Raw genomic sequence first — 18,296 nt, forward strand, 5'->3', positions numbered from 1 at the left:
TGGAGAGCTACCATTGGCCACCCCTGGGGTATGATTTTATTAAAGCAAAGAATTTACTGATGACTGATTTATGATTCATGAGTGATCCGATTGTCTATTTAAACAACTTCCTACTGAGCACAACAGATACACAGCAAGGATGGAGGGAGTAGGTGGATCAAGCTTTGTGAAAATGCACACGCATGAAAAGCCAATTGCAACACAGAGCATAGTGAACAAGGAATACAGTGACAGAACCTGCCACACCCACAAATAGATCAATGCACTAATCAAACCAAGTACACAGAAATCAGGTTTCTGTGGCTGTTAAACAAGATATGTGCATAACTGACCAGTGTACAAGCATCCCTAGTCTAGGCTTGTATAAGTTTTTTTTTTTTAAAGGCATTTATCAGCTAAATATTAACCTTTTTCGCACACAGCTTACCTCACAATCCTGTTCCCTCTGCAGCGTCTGGTCGGATTTCCCACCATCTGCGCCGGAGTTACAGGAAGTGCCGCGGCTTTTGCGTGGCAAACGTAAACTGGGTTTTAGCGGTTTACGTTTGCTACGCAAAAGCCGCAGCATTTCCTGGAACTTCGGCGCAGATGGTGGGAAATCCGACCAGACGCTGCAGAGGGAACAGGATTGTGACTGCGGGGTGAGCTGTGTGCGAAAATGGTCATTCTTTAAAGCCAATACATGCTCTTCATGAAATTAGCACATTCTGAGGTTTATTTATCCCACATGAACTTCCCCATATCAATATTAGATAAATTGCCAGGACCAGTTTGTATATTAGCAACAACCCCCCCACCACCACCACCTTTTTCTGGAATGTATGCCCTCAGTTTGAGGGTTCGTAGGGTTAAACATTTGACCACTTTCCCATGGGAAGAAAATGTCCCTGAACATAGACGACTAGCATGACAGAGAGAAATGGAGCACAATTTGTCTCCCTGCTATGCAGTTTTTCTACATATAGGACAGAAAGCTTTTCATATGCAGTTCAAACATGCTACTTACTCATCTGTAATCTGACATGATCAGTCCTGAGAAAGGGTTGCTGTTTAATGTGATGGAAGCACAAACTAGACCACAGCACGGTGCAACTGACAAATCATTCAGGCTGCAGGAAACGCAAGGGTACGAAGATCAGCTATAAAATAAACACACTAGGGGTCCCAGTGCCCCACTCCTGTTTTAAAAACCCTATCACTTCCCATATAAAAAAATGGAAGTGATATAAGGTAGCTCTAGGAATCGCTGGAAACTCTATAATTCCCCAAGAGTTACCTATGTCACTTCCTTTTTTTTTACTGGAAGTGGCATGATACTGCAGCTGGTATTGTATGCCCCCCCCCCAAAAAAAAATATCTCTGCCCACCACCCAGTTGCCAAACACAGGCTTGTTTAAAGACAGAGACTTAATGGCTTCAACAGCTGCCTAACAGGCAGGTACCTAGGTAAAGCATGTACCCTGGATGAATACGCAGAAGTGGAGAAAGCTTCATCGGTTTGTTGCTTCTGCAGCTGTTAAAAGCCACATAATCGCTTCCATCACAGAAACAGCAACTTTCGACGGGAACCTGAAGAACAAAGGGAACAGTCCACATCTCCCTCTTTATTGTGTGTACAGTTGCTGAAATTTAGGTCAGCCATATGTTCGATGACCAATCTGTGTAGGTTTTTCTAAAACTGAAAGTGTTGTTTAGTCATCTATTTGCTAGCTCCAGGAAAGAGAGCTAACAGCAGGAGCACTGAGAAAGTGGGAGACTGGAGCGGGGAGCAGGGTATATATTGTAGGTGCTGCCTCATTCCAAATCTGCTGACTTCTCCCATCATGGAATCTTGCCGCCATCCACATTCTTGTCTCATTACATGATAATATTTTAAATCATCACACCCTGTGTTACCACGAAGGCAGACAGTTATTCTGGCAGGTTCTTATCTGGACAGGGAGAAATAAATCTCATCCTTAGCCTGTTGTTATGCACATAGCTATTGTAAGAACTATGAAGAGTCGTCCTTCTGAATGAGAAAAGAGGTTAAATTGGAGGTTAAATTAATTGGATGCGTAGAAATAGGTTGGTTGGGTGCATGCATGATTTTCCAATTGAATTACAGTCTATTTTTTTCTTAATTAATTAGTGGTAGGGACCAATCTGGGTTATATTATTAGATTAAACTGGGTATGTAGGTTAGTAGGCATAGGCGGCGTATATAAGCGTTCGTAATTTAAAATGATATAGATTAGGGTGTCGAATAGGACATTGCTATATTGGTGTTGGTCTGAGGCTGCAGCAAAGACCAGCTAGTGGCCATGTTAAGCCAGGGGATCCCAGTACTCCTGGGGCAACAAAATTATAGCAGTGGGAATAAACAGGCCTTTAAGTGAAGGAGACTGAGATATGGGAAGGCTTGATCTCTTTCCAGCTTATGTCCCATCGCAACAGTAGCAGGTAGTGGGGCCAAGGGAACTTGCCTCCATCCTTGGTGTTGTGTAATACCAGGTCCATTAATAAGACTGTGGTCCTAAGGAATTTCCTGCTAGGGGGGCAATAGTCCCACTTATACGCGGCATGCCTCAAGGGACAGTTCTCACCCCATTGTAGTTTAACATCTATATGTGCCCCCTTGCTATTGTCTGGAGATATGGGCTAGGGTGCCATCAGTATGAGGATGACACCCAGCTCTATCCATTGATGGGTGGTCAGTTCAGCTGTGCCCTGGAAAATCTGGACCTGGCGTTGCAAGTCGTGGTGAAGTGGTTCAGGCAGAGTTAACTGAAATTGAATCCAGCAAAGACGGACGTCCTGCACCTGAGTTGCAGAAGTCTAGGAGGAGATACCCCGTACCAGCCTTTGATGGGGCACCTTTGGAGTTAGCGCCTAAGGTTAAGAGTCCGGGGATCCTCCTGGAGCCTTCATTGACAATGGAGGTCCAGGTAGCAGTCACTGCCAGATCAGCCTTTTAGGCAGATAAGGCGGTTGGCTCCCTTCTTGGGATGCAGCGACTAGGCGACTGTGATCCATGCTACGGTCACCTCGAAAAGAAACTACTGGAACACGCTCTACATGGGACTGCCCTTGTCTCAAATCCAGAAGCTGCAGCTGGTGTAGAATGTGGCAGCCATAAAGTTGCCAAGTCCAATTCAAGAAATATCTGGGGACTTTGGAGGTGGAGCCAGGAAACATTGGGGGTGGAGCCAGAACCAAGGTTGTGACAAGCGTATTTGAACTCCAAAGGGAGTTCTGGCCATCACATTTAAAGAGACCACAGACCTTTTAAAAGGCCTTCCCACCACTGGAAATAATGAAGGATAGGGGTACCTTCTTTTGAGGCTCATAGAATTTGACCCCCTGGTCCAATATCTTTGAAACTTGGAGGGTCTTTTGTGCTTCAAATTTGTAGTGGATGCTGTGCTGCAAATTTGTTGCTTCTATCTCAAAAAACACCCCCCCCAAGCCCTAGAATCCCACAGTTCAATTCTCCATTATACCCTATGGGAATCGGTCTCCATAGGGAATAATACAGTGCCCAGCAGACATTACCCCCCCCCCCCCGTGCTTTCTGATGACCTTGAAGCAGGGTCAACCTGCTTATTTAATTTATATGCAGAGTACATCATGCAGAATGCTGGCCTGGATGAAGCACAAACCAGAATTAAGATTGCAAGGAAAAACATCAACAATCTCAGATATGCAGATGAAACCACTCTAATGGCAGAAAGTGAGGAGGACCTAAAGAACCTCTTGTTGAGGGTGAAAGAGGAGAGCACAAAAGTAGGCTTGAAACTCAACATCAAAAAAGCTAAGATCATGGCATCCGGCCCCATCACACCTTGACAAATAGAAGGGGAAGACATGGAAGTAGTGACAGACCTCACATTTCTGCGATTCAAGATCACTGCAGATGGTGACTGTAGCCATGAAATTAAAAGACGTTTGCTCCTTGGGAGGACAGCTATGGTGAACCTGGGCAGTATAATAAAAAGTTGAGACATCACCCTGCCAACAAAAGTACGTATAGTCAAAGCGATGGTATTTCCAGTAGTAATGTATGACTGTGAGAGCTGGACAATAAGGAAGGCTGAGCGCAGAAGAATAGATGCTTTTGAGCTGTGGTGCTGGAGAAGAATCTTGAGAGTCCCTTGGACTGTAAGAAGATCAAATCGGTCAGTCCTAAGGGAAATCAACCCAGACTGTTCCCTGGAAGGACAGATGCTGAAGCTGAAGCTCAAATACTTTGGCCACCAAATGAGAAGGGAGCACTCCCTGGAGAAGATCCTGATACTGGGAAAGACAGAAGGCAAAAGAAGGAAACGACAAAAGATGTGATGGCTGGACAGCGTTACTGATGTAACAAACACGAATTTGAGAAGACTTCGGAGGATGGTGGAAGACAGGAGGGCCTGCTGTAACTTTGTCCATGGGGTCGCAAAGAATCGGACTTGACTGTGCGACTGAACAACACAACAACTTGATGTGAGACTCTGAAAATGCCTTTAATTCCTCCCAATATAGTTTCCAAAGCACCACTTTTGCGAACAAATGCCCTGCATTAGGGATGCCAACCTTCAAGTGGGTGATCTCTTAGAATTACAACACATCTGTTTTTGAAAAGCACTCCTATTTCAAGGCAGAAACCCTTGCAAAGCACAAAACACCCTTGTAAAAACCCACAATGGCAACCATTTTTTTTTACCCGCACTACACCCTCCTCTGTCAACAAACAACAGGGGGGCTGGCAAACCTAGTATCCTCTCCACCCCCATTCCCAATGGACACTTGCCCCTCAGTCCCATAGAGATTTCCCACAGGAAACACCTGGCATTCATTTTGTGGGTGGATCAGGGGGTCAGCTGCCCCCATCAGGGCAGTTGCCTCGGTTCCCAAAGGAAACATCTGGCATTCATTTGTGGGCAGGTGTGTGGGTGGGGTCAGAGGTGTCACTTTGGTATGCCATCTTGATGTAAAGAGGTGTATACCTCATCTACTACTTACATTCTTCCAGCATGCATGAGAGAGGTTGCAAGTAAAAAGGATTTAAAGCATAACTATTTTGCACTCAGGGCTCATGAGTTCATACTCTAGGAGAGGATATGTACATCAGAATCACTCAACACCACATTTGTCTTACTCTGCGTTCATTAGCCTGGAAAAGTTTTGGCCCTTCCAAAATCTTAAGCTCATGACCAATGTGGAAGAAAATCCTCATATCACTCATAAGCAGACACTGGCGGGCTGTCAAACTCAAGACCCCCCACCTCTAACGCACCCCATTCTTATGGTGGATATGGTAGTTACAAGATTAAAAGCTTGGATTCAGGGCCTGTAGTAACTGCATGTCGGGCGGTCGCTGAACAGTGCTTTACAAATGCAATGATAAGGAAAGCTTCACCTCCCAAATTGTCACCAGTTATTAAAGACAAAATTAATAACTGATATTAAAGACCCAAGAGATCCCCCATAGTTAGAGATGTAAGGGGCTACAGGGAAAAAAAATGGGAACATTCCCAGTTCCCCCTCCCAATTTTATATCTATAGTATGGAAATATCTAATTTCACGAATCTGAAATATTCGGCATGAAAAGTCTGGGACTTTCTCAATCTTTCCAATGAGGTTACATGTAAATAGTTATGGTAACAAATAATATGCTATGATGTGTTTAATGGCAGCATATTGTTAATGTCGAAAAATTAACTTAATATCCAAACATGCTGGCAGTCCTACCTATTGCTAGGGATGCCATCCTCAGGCTGGGGCAGGGGATCCCCTGATTTTTTGGGGCTCCCACTAGATGCCGGCCAGCTGGCCAGTGTAGGAAGCCCAGCCTGGGAAAAAAAAGATTCATCTGCTTAACTTTTGAGTGCTGCAGTGTTAATATGAATGAGCCTGAAAAAGGCAGCAATTCCATGTGGTGAGACAGACGGAAGTCAAAATGATCTTGAGACAACCTAGGTATCCGGAAGAGCAGGGCTGCGATAGGGTTGCCAGTCCCCAGGTCCCAGTGGTGGTTCCCCCAGTTCTGGAGGGATGGTGGCTCAGTGGTAGAGCATCTGCTTGGGAAGCAGAAGTTCCCAGGTTCAATCCCCGGCATCTCCAAAAAAGGGTCCAGGCAAATAGGTGTGAAAAACCTCAGCTTGAGACCCTGGAGAGCAGGGGAGGGATGGTGGCTCAGTGGCAGAGCATCTGCTTGGGAAGCAGAAGGTCCCAGGTTCAATCCCTGGCATCTCCAAAAAAGGGTCCAGGCAAATAGGTGTGAAAAACCTCCGCTTGAGACCCTGGAGAGCCGCTGCCAGTCTGAGAAGACAATGCTGGCTTTGATGGACCAAGGGTCTGATTCAGTATAAGGCAGCTTCATATGTTCATATGTTTCATATGTTCATATGGAGCTCCCCGCCCCCCATGCCAGCCAGTCCCCACCCCCAACAGTCCTTATGCTCCATGGATGCAGTGTGTGCCTACCCCACCCCCCAGTTCCGATCTTGGAGTTGCAGGGGGAGCTCACACAGAACCTCCTCTTTCCATGCAGGCAGCTGCCTGCGTTAGCCTTCTAAGCCCCGATCTCGCGATTTGGAGAGCAGAAACATGTAGCACTTGCTCTTTCTGAGCAGGGAGCCACCCTGATCTCAGGCCTTGGAGGGCAGAAACACCCAGTGCTGCTTCCCACCCCCCAAATCATTTAAAGGGAAGGTCCCTTTAAATGGTTGGAGAAAGTGGAAAGGGGTATGCATTCATCCTCAGCATGATGACATCATTCTGCATGTCATCACATTGAGGATGGCCTCACCTCCTCCTGGAATACCCCCCAAATCCCCTCACTGGGGGGAAGTTGAGACCTGGCAACCCTAACAACTTAATGAGTAACCTGAGAGTAGAAGAGTGACCATGGCAAAAAGGAGGGAAGTTATGCCACTGAAAAAGCTGGGAATGGTGAGTTGAGATGGGGGAGTAGATGTAACGAACAGTGCAAAATAGAAAGCTGCCTGCATTTTTGCCTCTATTGCCAACTACATCCCAATTAAGTGCAAGGCTTCACACATGGCAAAATTAATGTGAGTACATTCTTGCAGATGATCAGGCTTCTACTCCTTTAAGAGCACTGAAGTCTTCATTAAGTGCAGCTTTTCTCATCATTGCAACATTGAAATGCCAGAAGCAATACCCTGGAGCTATTATCCTTGCAGTTCTAAACAGAAAAGTAGCCCCATTCCAGATGGGATATAGTAGTTCTAGCTTTTATTATAAGACCTCTATTGGATCCAGCCAAATGTTCATATTGTCCAGCATGTTTCCAGCAGTGACCAACCAGGTTCTTCCAAAAACACCTGCAAGCTAAGCATGATCCACCAGCTCCCACTGCCGTCATGGTTAATAGCAGCTAATAAAACTCTCTCCTTCACTTTCATCCGATAAAAGCTCTATGATACATGGATCTGTGTATATTTTTAGAGCCACTGAAGTCTGTAATCATCTTCATCTCTTGGGTACCAAATTCCTTTACTTGTTGGATTTCTTCACCATTCAAGGATTTATTTTTTTTTGTAGAGAAAGCAACCGCTTTAGATTTCTGGTAATTTATTCTCAGGCCTTCTCTAATACAATATTCCAAAAAGGGTTTTAAGGCACTCTGAAGATCAGCTCTTGTCTGAGATACAGAACAGTATCGTCAGCATAAAGCAAAACTGGTATATTACAATTGGCTGAGCAAGGTGGGTGACAAAACTCTTTAAAATGAGTTGAAAGATCATTCATATATAGATTAAATAACAATGGGGTCAAGAGGCGTCCCCATCTAACTTCATTATTAAGGCTAAATGATTCACTTAGCTTGCTGCCATAACCACAGAAGACTTGTGCACTAAGGCAGTGGTCCCCAAACTTTTTAGCCCTGGGGACCGGCCCCAGGGCCGGCAGGGTGGGGGCCCCCAATTTAGCACCCCCCTGCAGCATTTCCTCCTCCTTCACTCCCCATGCAGCCTCACTTCCTCCTCCTTCACTCCCCACGCAGCCTCACTTCCACCTCCTTTCCTTTTCCTCCCCCGTTTCCTCCTCCTTCACCGCTGCCCCCCACGCAGCCTCGCGCCTCCTCCTCCCCCCGTCTCCTCCCTCCTTTGCCGCCCCCCTGCACAGTCTTGCCGCCTCCTCCCCCCATTTCCTCCTCCCTCCTTTGCCACCTCCTCCGCACAGCCTTTCCACCTCCTCCTCCCCCCGTTTTCACCATTTTAAGGCCGGGGAAGAGGCCATGAAGCGCCTCCCAGGCCGACCCCCCCCCCCCCCCGCCAATCAGCTGATGTGTGGGGAAACTGCCGCAGCAGCAGCGAGTGACGCTGCCCTTGCTTCCTTCCCTTCCCCAGCCTTAAAATGGTAAAAATGGGAGTGAAATGAGGCACTGTGGGGGGTGGGGCAAGGCTGCGAGGTCTGTTTCAAGCAGGCCGCAGCCTGGTACTGGTCCCCGGCCCGGAGGTTGGGGACTCCTGCTCTAAGGTCTGTATGGTGGTACTGCATCAGCCAGCAACTTCTCTCAACCATAGTGCACAGCAGTTTTCCCCAGGGTCTTTGCCTAAAACTAACTTTAAAATGCTCCTTACGAATCAATAAACACTGCCTAAAAAGAACCATTTTGGAAGTAAACATATTTTTCTATCAGCTAGTATAACACAAAGCAGCAATCTAGAGCTGAGCTGCTCCTCCTGTTTCTGGCCCTCCCTATCTGTTCCTGTCCCCCAGTGTCACCCTGGTCAAGCCAATCAATTAAAATTCCCAATGAGTATGAGGAATATAATTTACCCAAACAGGACAATAGACTGATTAGACAGTTAACAGCTTAGGTCCAAAAGTTGACCTTTCTTAAAAATTGGAACTATTATTTTGTGTCTCCAAGATTTTGGGGAAACCCCCAGATTTGTAAAAACACTGGAGCAAGGATCTCTGCTTACCAAGAGATATTAAATTCCACACGATGTGTGGTGCATTGCCGTTTTGTACTGCACATTACTCTTTAGCTTGGGGAAACGTCGACTGCGGGGTGACACGATAGAGGTTTGCAAGATAATGCGTGGGATGGAGAAAGCAGAGAAAGAGGTACTTTTCTCCCTTTCTCACAATATAAGAACTCGTGGGCATCCGATGAAATTGCTGAGCAGCCAGGTTAAAACGGATAAAAGGAAGTACTTCTTCACCCAAAGGGTGATTAACATGTGGAATTCACTGCCACAGGAGGTGGTGGCGGCCACAAGCATAGCCACCTTCAAGAGGGGTTTTGACACCAGATCGCCTATCTAAGATATATCCTAGTTATTCCAACAAGTGTTGGAAGTGTAAAAAGACTAAAGGGTCGTTGTTCCATATTTGGTGGCAGTGTGAGCACGCTAAAAAGTACTGGGCCTTGATTCATACTTGGATCAAAAAAATTCTAAAAATTAATCTACATTACTCTCCAGAATTATATCTTTTAAACATTTGTAGAGAGAACTTAACATCCAAAACAACAAAAGTGTTAATGTATATTGTCACCGTTGCGAGAATACTATACGCCAAATACTGGAAGGTGCCCAAAATACCTACCAGGGAAGAATTTATTGTCAAACTTGTAGAAGCTGCGGAATTAGACTTAATGACCACAAGGCTACATGATGGTAACATCCAAAAATGTAAAGAAACCTGGGGTCAAATATATAGTTGGGTAAAGAGTAAAGGATTAATATTGGAATAATAGAAATATAAAGGAAAATCTCTGAACACTCCCGGAATGGTTGGGAGTATGTTTGTATGGTGGAGGGAGGTGGAATTACATTGAGGCAATGTGTTGGATGTAAGGATTGTATGTGCTTTTTGTTTGTTTGTTTGTTTGTTTTTATATTCTTTGTATTTTTGTGGTTTTCACTTTGGTGTATAATAAAGAAAAATACTATAAAAAAATCAAGAGGGGTTTAGATAAAAATATGGAGCACAGGTCCATCAGTGGCTATTAGCCACAGTGTGTGTGTATAAATAAAAATTTTTGCCACTGTGTGACACAGAGTGTTGGACTGGATGGGCCGTTGGCCTGATCCAACATGGCTTCTCTTATGTTCTTATGTTCACATTACATCCACTCCCCATCTCAACTTCTTCAACATTTTCAAGGCATATACATGGCTTTGTTTTGTCTTGAATCTGTCAACTGCCAATCAGTGACCATCAGTTCTAGCATTAGGACTGAAGAAAATGTTATGTCCGTCCACTTTCTCTACACCATGCATTATTGTGTAGACTTGTTTTCTATTTCAAAACCACTGAGTTCACTAAAACCACTAAGCCTTTGCTCCTATGAAAGTGCTCCAGCCTCTGGATCATTTTGATGACACTTTCTGCTTTATATTCAGCTACTTTTTGAAAGGGGGCCAGCGAACTCTAATGCTGCATTCCAAATGTGCCTGTAGCATAGAACTTGGTAAATGCCAGGTGTTCAGTGTGTAGAAAGAACACATGTGCACTATGTAAAGGATCAAAGAAAAGCGGGAAGAATGACCATGCATTTACTAGGACTGGGGCCTGAACATTATTCTACCTTTTCATGTTTTTCTCAATGCCTTTATAGGCCCTCTTTTTTTAAAGGGTGAATACACACATTTCTTAAAATGGTAGTTATAAGAACAGGATGACCAGATTCAGAAGAGATCAGAGGATCCTTCCCTCTTCATCATACATAGGTTTAGCCTGCCTGGGAGGGCTGGGTCTAATGGAGCCAAAGGTGTGGGGGTTCAGGTGTCTTTGTACCGATGTCCAAAGCTTGGGCAATAAGAAGGAAGAGCTTGAGCTTCTAATGCAGACTGTGACAGACTTGGAAACAGTCCGTGCAGACAAGTTTGGAGTGAGTTAAATAGCAAGCTCACGGGGATTGGCTGGACTGCCTCCTAGCAACCAAAGAAACTTAAACAGGGGGCAGGGCAGAAACCAAGGGCTCCTTGGCTTCAGTCTGGAGTTGCACGGACAGGGAAAAGACCTGTTTGAGCATTGAGAGCTGTGAGGGACAGAATTAGTGACAAAATAAGGCTCTGTTCTGAGATTTTTCTTTTCTTTTTAAAGGCCAAGTAAGCCTCTGGTGACAGCTGTTTTAGGAGTGCTGACAGGCCAGTAGTCAGACTCCTGTGTAAAATCAGATCATACACACGCTGATAGCTGAGGGGCTGAAGTTTGGTTATCAGAGGAGAGATTCAGGACAGGCAAATGCTTCCGACCAAAAAGGGACTTGACTCTGAAGTTGTGGGTTAGTGATAGTACCCTGAGAGAGAATCAGTGTCCAGGGGGTCTGGAAGCAGGGTCTGAGGTGGACCTTCAGGGATAACCAGTACCTCAGAGCCAGTTTGGTGTAGTGGTTAAGTGTGCGGACTCTTATCTGGGAGAACCGGGTTTGATTCCCCACTCCTCCACTTGCACCTGCTGGAATGGCCTTGGGTCAGCCATAGCTCTGGCAGAGGTTGTCCTTGAAAGGGCAGCTGCTGTGAGAGCCCTCTCCAGCCCCACCCACCTCACAGGGTGTCTATTGTGGGGGAGGAAGGTAAAGGAGATTGTGAGCCACTCTGAGACTCTTCGGAGTGGAGGGCGGGATATAAATCCAATATCTTCTTCTTCAAATTCTTAAGTGCGTTTGAGTGTGTGGGACAGTATAGTGCCAGCCAAATTTATACTGGGCACAGCTGATTTTTTGTTTTTATTTGGGATATCCAAACTTAGGATAACCCAGCTTTGTTTGTTTGAAGGCTCAGCCAGCCTTGATAAGCACCCAGAAGGAGTGCTGTGTTTATTGTGTATGCTGTTAAGTTCTGCCAACTGATTTACTTTATTCCTTCGTTTTATTTCTGTAAATGCATTCCCATCCCCTGCCTTTGAAAAACCAATAAACCTTTTCTTTTGGTTTTAAAAATTAAAAACTTGTGTGCGCGCCACTTTCTGCTCAGGGTATTTCTGTCATGGTATGTTAGATTTCAGACTTTAATAAACTCGGAGGCATGATGGGAATCATTCCGTGGGCAAGACTGCTGGAAGGGAATTAAGCAGGTGAAGAGTGGGCTCTCCTAAAACAAGAGCTCTTGCAAGCTCAGGCGATTACTATTCCAACAAGAAGGAAACAAGAAGCTAATGGGGATGTGCTAAGGAAGCAATAAGAAATGTTCAAGAAATGAAGGCAAGGACTTATCTCTAAAGAATAGAGTCTGCAGGTTGCTAGGCACTGTAGGTCAGCCATCAGAGAGGCCAAAGCTCACACTGAGCTAAAGCTGCCAGGGAGGCTTGCTTTTTGGGGCATCTGAGGAGCAAACACAAGATAAAAGAGGCGATGGACCCACCGTTGGGGAAAATGGAGAAACTCTGTCAGAGGAAATAGAGAAAGCAGAAAGGTTAATGCCTACTTTGCTTCAGTGTTTTTCCTGAAGAAGAAATCAGGCTCATCTAGAGATGATAGTAGGCAGGGCTTTTTTTATATAGAAAAAGTCCAGCGGGAGCTCATTTGTACATTAGGCCACACATGCTGACACCACCAGAAGTGTCATTGTCCTGCCACATCACATAATAAGCAAAGCTGTGGCTAGTACCAAGTCTGGGGAACTGGTGACTTATCCTGCCACATAATGTTTAATTTCTTCAGAAGGGGGGGTCTGGGGCTGTATCCTAAAAGCCTTCAAGTTCAAAGGCAGTACCACATCTAGGATAAGATTGCTGATGTCAAGTCTGCTGCAGCACCTAAAAAGATTATCAACATTTAATTCTTGTTCATGCTTTCATGGTCTTTTCATGGTCTAGAGTCCAACATCTAAGGAAGCAAATTCTAGCACATGGAAGCTTATGATGGAATAAAACAGACAGGTTACTTATCTGTAACTGTAGATCTTCGAGTGGTCATCTGTGCATTTACACTCATGGGATATAGCGCTTGTGCCAATCCTCCTTAAAAGCCCGGGATTTTTTGTGCTCGGCACCAGTGGGCATGCGCAGGTGTCCCAGTATGCATGCTCACTGGAGCCCGTGCGAGGATCCTGCCAGTTCCTTCTTGACCGCTGGAAGCCCCTAACTTAGAAGAAGAAGAAGAAGAAGAAGACTGCAGATTTATACCCCGCCCTTCTCTCTGAATCAGAGACTCAGAGCGGCTTACAATCTCCTATATCTTCTCCCCCCACAACAGACACCCTGTGAGGTGGGTGGAGCTAAGAGGGCTCTCACAGCAGCTGCCCTTTCAAGGACAACCTCTGCCAGAGCTATGGCTAACTCAAGGCCATTCCAGCAGGTGCAGGTGGAGGAGTGGGGAATCAAACCTGGTCCTCCCAGATAAGAGTCCACATACTTAACCACTACACCAAACTGGAGACCGTCAGCAGTGGGGAAGGAAGTGTGAATGCACAGATGACCACTCGAAGTGTGAATGCACAGATGACCACTCGACGATCTACAGTTACAGGTAAGCAACCTGTCTATCTTCTTCGTGGTCTCTGTGCTTCACGCTCATGGGAGATTAGCAAGCAAGACATACCTGGAGGCGGGAAGATGGTAAACCAGAAGAGACAGCTTGCATTACCACAGCTCCCAAACGAGTCCTCTGCTGAGCATGCACATTCAGAGCGTAGTGCTCAATGAAAGCATGCGGAGAGGACCAGGTGGTGGCTTGGCACACATCCGTCAAGGAAACACCCTTCAGGAACGCCATCAACATCGCCATCGCTCTAGTAGAGTGCCCACGAATGGGCCCAGGCAGCGGCTTCTTTGCCAGCAAGTAGCACAGTTTCATAGTCTCAGTGAGCCACTTTGAAAGCCACTGAGATGAAATTCTGGAGTCCAACTTAGGAGCAGCATAAGAAACAAAAAGATGCTGGTCCTGACGAAAACTTTTAGAACGACTCAAATAAAACAGTAACGCACGCTTAACATCCAAAGCGTGCCATCGACGTTTCTCATCCGAGGAAGGTGTGGGATAAAACGTGGGTAACCAAACATCCAACTTAAGGTGAAACTGGGAAACCACCTTAGGAAGAAAAGAAACATCAGGAGCCAACGACACTCCAGACTCATGAAAAACTAAATATGGGTGGTCACAACTCATAGCCATGAGCTCCCCTACACGGTGTGCCGACGTGATTACCACCAAAAATGCAGTCTTCCAGGGTAGAAGCTGTAGGAAACAAGTTCCCATTGGTTCAAAGGGATGCCGAGTCAACCTGTCTAATACTAAAGACAAATCCCACAACTGTGGGGGTGATCTTGACGGGGGATGCAATCTGAGTAGTCCTTTTAGAAACCTCTTCGAATGAGAATGAGCAAAAACTGAATGCCCCTCAACGGACTCATGATACGCTGATATAGCCGATAAATAAACTTTAACAGAAGAAAAGGAAAGTCCAGCATCCACTAAAGATAACAGAAAGTCAAAAATCATCGATAGGCCCACTCACTGGGGTGCTTCTGTAGGGTCAGCCAAAAACTGAAGAAACTTCCCCCACTTCCTGTCATAGGAAGCACGGGTAGACAACTTTCTACTATTTAGAAAGGCGTGTTGGACTCGGCTGGAGAACTCACAGGGTCGATGAGCCATGCCGTCAGCTTCAGATGAGGCACGTGGTGATGAAACACGAATGTTTTATCAATTTTATCAATGATCTGGATGAAGATGTGGAAGAGCTACTCATTAAATGTGCAGATGGCATCATATCGGGAGCAGCAGCAAGCACACCATAAAATAGAGACAGAATTCACCAAGATCCAAACACGCTGGAAAAGTGAGTGAGTGTGAACAAGATGCAATTTAACAACAAGTGCCGAGTTCTACATCTGGGTAACAACAATGAGCAACATCTTGATGGGGGATACGCTACTGGGTACACATGGGGTAACAAGATCATGGGGTACACATGGACCGTAAGTTAAATATAAACAGCCAGTGTGATGCTGCAACAAAAAAGCCTCACACAATCTTGGGGTAAATCAACAGAGGTATAACATCCAAATCGCAAGATGCATAGTCCCGTTGTACACTATACACACCTGGAGTATTGTGTGCCGTTCTGGAGGCCTCACTTCAAAAAGAATGTGGACTGAATAGAGCAGGTACAGAGGAGAGTGACGAGGATAATCAGGGGCCTAAGAGATCGTGAGAAAAGGCTGAGGGACTTGGGAATGTTCAGTCTGGAGAAAAGGAGGTTGAGGGAGATGTTATTGCTCTCTTTAACTATTTGTAGGGCAGTCACTTAGAGGAGAGTAGGGAGCTGTTGGCAGCAGAGGATAGAATTCACAATAACGGGTTTAAATTAAGGGTAGAAAGGTACCAGCTGGATATTAGGAAAAACCTTTTTTTACAGTAAGAGTTGTTCAACAGTGGAATCAGCTCCCTAGGGAAGTGGTGAGCTCTCCCTTACTGGCAATCTTAAAACAGTGACTGGACAAACACTTGTCAGGGATGCTCTAGGCTGATCCTGCACTGAGTAGGAGGTTGGGTTAGACAGCTTTGTATGTCCCCTTCCAACTCTATGATTCTATTCTATGATTTTAGTTATGCAGAAGAGGAAAATCTAGGAAATGTAGGAGCCATGTTCTGTTTACTGATGTAAGGTAAGGTAAATTTATTTTTGTATCCCGCCCTCCCCCGCCGAAGGCAGGCTCAGGGCGGCTCACAGACATGGGACAACCATGATTTCAATAAAATACAATCGAGACAAAAGACAAATTTAAAATACAATTAAATTACCGTTATAGATTAGGTTAAAATAGATAAAACAGCTGTTATAAGTTAATAGTTAAGGTGCTACAGTTCACAGTCATGTGTGAGATGGCTAGATGGCTAAAAGTCAATTTAGCCGGGTTCTGTCTTGAAAGCAAGCTGAAAGAGGATGGTTTTGCAAGCCCTGCGGAACTGATTCAAGTCCCGCAGGGCTCGCACCACCTCTGGAAGTTGATTCCACCATCAGGGGGCCATTGCTGAAAAGGCTTGCTCCCTCGTTGTTTTCAATCTAGCCTCTCTTGGCCCAGGGATTTTTAAAAGGTTTTGAGAACTAAAGGAAAGTGATGGAACAGAAGGGATGCCTTGGTGGGAATAAATGACAAAATGCGTTGGAATACGAAGTTTCTAACCAAGAGATGTTTGAAAGCAAGCATAAGATACAGCGTGATCTCTCCCACTGCCTCCATCCTGCTGCTAAACTATTCTGCAATTGTGGTTTTGTCATGACAGTTGCACCCCTGTGTCTTTTTCGGGACTGCCAACAGCACAGCCAAGCTTACGTAAAGATGCCAAGTTTATGCAAAGTCTAATTTCCCCTTTTCCCCAGTGACCCACATAGAACGCCAGTGAGGACTGATCCAAGAATAGCTAGCCAATGCACACTCTTGTTCCTTTCGAACAATCTTCTGCGATACAGATATTCAAGACTACGTCTGTGAAACACTCTGTTCTTCCAGTGTTTTCTTCCACACAAATCTAAAAGGCTGAAAAACGACGTTGTAATAAAACGGGCGTGGAACAAGCTTTTAACTAGCCATTTTAGAAATCCTTGGCCTTTCATTTTTTGTAAGGCCATCCACAACTTACTTAACTCCTGAATCAATGGCCTTATTATGTAACTATTTCCAGACTAAGATCACTTTAACAACGTCCAGTTGTTTGGCATTCACTACTTTGGCTGTCTCTTCCTATACAATGCTTATTATCAGAAATGTGAGCAATTACCAAGACTCTCTCATCCTCCGCCGGTACAGTAGCTGCAGAGAGGGAGGCTGCTAGTACAGCTGCCCTGGCTGCCTTCCTCATTGCTCTCTGAGTCTGAAGATTGGTAAAGTAGTTGACAGCCGCAAACTCGATAAGTGCAGAGAAGACAAAAGCAAAACACACAGCGATGAACCAATCCATGGCAGTAGCATAAGACACCTTGGGTAAAGAGTGCCGAGCACTGATACTCAGCGTGGTCATGGTTAGGACAGTAGTAATTCCTGAAAAAAAAAACAGTGAAGGGAAGATATTAGAGCCTTTGTTTATATCCCTTTTAGGCATACAAGGAAGCAAGCACTATCTATAACGCCCACATTCTCTTCTCTTCTTATTTTTGTTGTTCAGTCACACAGTCAAGTCTGACTCTTTGCGACCCCATGGACAAAGGCATGCCAGGCCCTCCTGTCTTCTGCCATCCTCTGAAGTCTGCTCAAATTCCTGTTAGTTACATCAGTAACGCTGTCCAGCCATCTCATCTTTTGCCATCCCCTTCTTCTTTGGCCTTCTGTCTTTCCCAGCATCAGGACCTTCTCCAGTGAGTGCTCCCTTCTCATTTGGTGGTTTCCTTATAGATTAACCCTAACCATGCTTTCTTGGAAGCAACCCTATTAATTTTCATGGGGCTTACTTCTACAAGTCTCTTTTGGACTACAAATGTACAGCATGATTGAAAATACATTGAATCAGAGGTAAATTTTGCAGTGTCCAATAGCACTTGCTGCCTGTTAACTGTGCACAGAACAGTAGCGATGTTGTGCAATCCTACATATATTTACAAGAAATAAATATCCACTATTCAACAAGATTCACATCTCAACAAGAGCCAGTTCTATCCATAATCATTCAGTAGTAAGTCTTGCTAATTTCAATGGGCCTTAACCTCCGAATAAGAGGACAGCTGCCAATCTGACACATTTTTAAACAGAATGAAGCTTGCAAAAGAGAACATGGTTCATGCTTACAGCCTGATCCTCTATGTATCTATTGGGAAGTAAAGCCAACTGAATTCAGTGGGCTTTACTCCCAAATCATTGTTTATAAAACTGCAGCCTTAGACTATACAACACTGACTTAAATAAGGAATAATTAACAGATCTACCAAAATGGTCAAGAAGGGCATACCCGGTGGGGAAATATATTTATATAGACAATATATTTATTTAATATGGAAGCCTTCTGAGCTATTCAATCATTCCTTTAATTAAAAACACTGATCTCCATAGTATTTTTCAAGACACTGAATGAATAACTGAATAAATAAGGTCATAATTTTAAAAGTTATAATTTAAAAAAAAAATACCATTTCTACACAGGGATTTTTCCCTACGAGGACAACATCTGGGCGGCAGCAGTTAAATTCCACCTCAGCTGAGTTTCTCTCCCTCACCATGCAGATACTATAACGTTTGGGATGACCAGAGGCACAAGCCAAATGGCTCTTGACCCTTTGCCTCATCCTTGGGAGGAACTAGCCTAGGACATAGCGTTGTTTCGTTTGGTTTATTTGTGCTATATTGTTACAAACCATTTTGGATCCCTCCAGGGAGGGAGGAAGTCCTCACAATAAAGGGAAGCATGACT

General features: G+C 44.9%; 1 protein-coding gene across 2 annotated transcripts in view; it reads right to left on the reverse strand.

The window, feature by feature from the left end:
- GABRA6 (gamma-aminobutyric acid type A receptor subunit alpha6) overlaps positions 1-18,296 on the reverse strand; it is an 89,969-nt gene that overhangs the window by 44,105 nt on the left and 27,568 nt on the right. For both annotated transcript variants that reach the window (XM_060238344.1, XM_060238343.1), the window contains one exon: positions 16,677-16,936. In XM_060238344.1, the coding sequence (XP_060094327.1) occupies positions 16,677-16,936 (260 nt within the window). The remainder of the gene's footprint in view (positions 1-16,676; positions 16,937-18,296) is intronic.

Source organism: Heteronotia binoei, chromosome 5 (genome assembly GCF_032191835.1).
Source record: "Heteronotia binoei isolate CCM8104 ecotype False Entrance Well chromosome 5, APGP_CSIRO_Hbin_v1, whole genome shotgun sequence".
Classification (NCBI taxonomy): domain Eukaryota; kingdom Metazoa; phylum Chordata; class Lepidosauria; order Squamata; family Gekkonidae; genus Heteronotia; species Heteronotia binoei.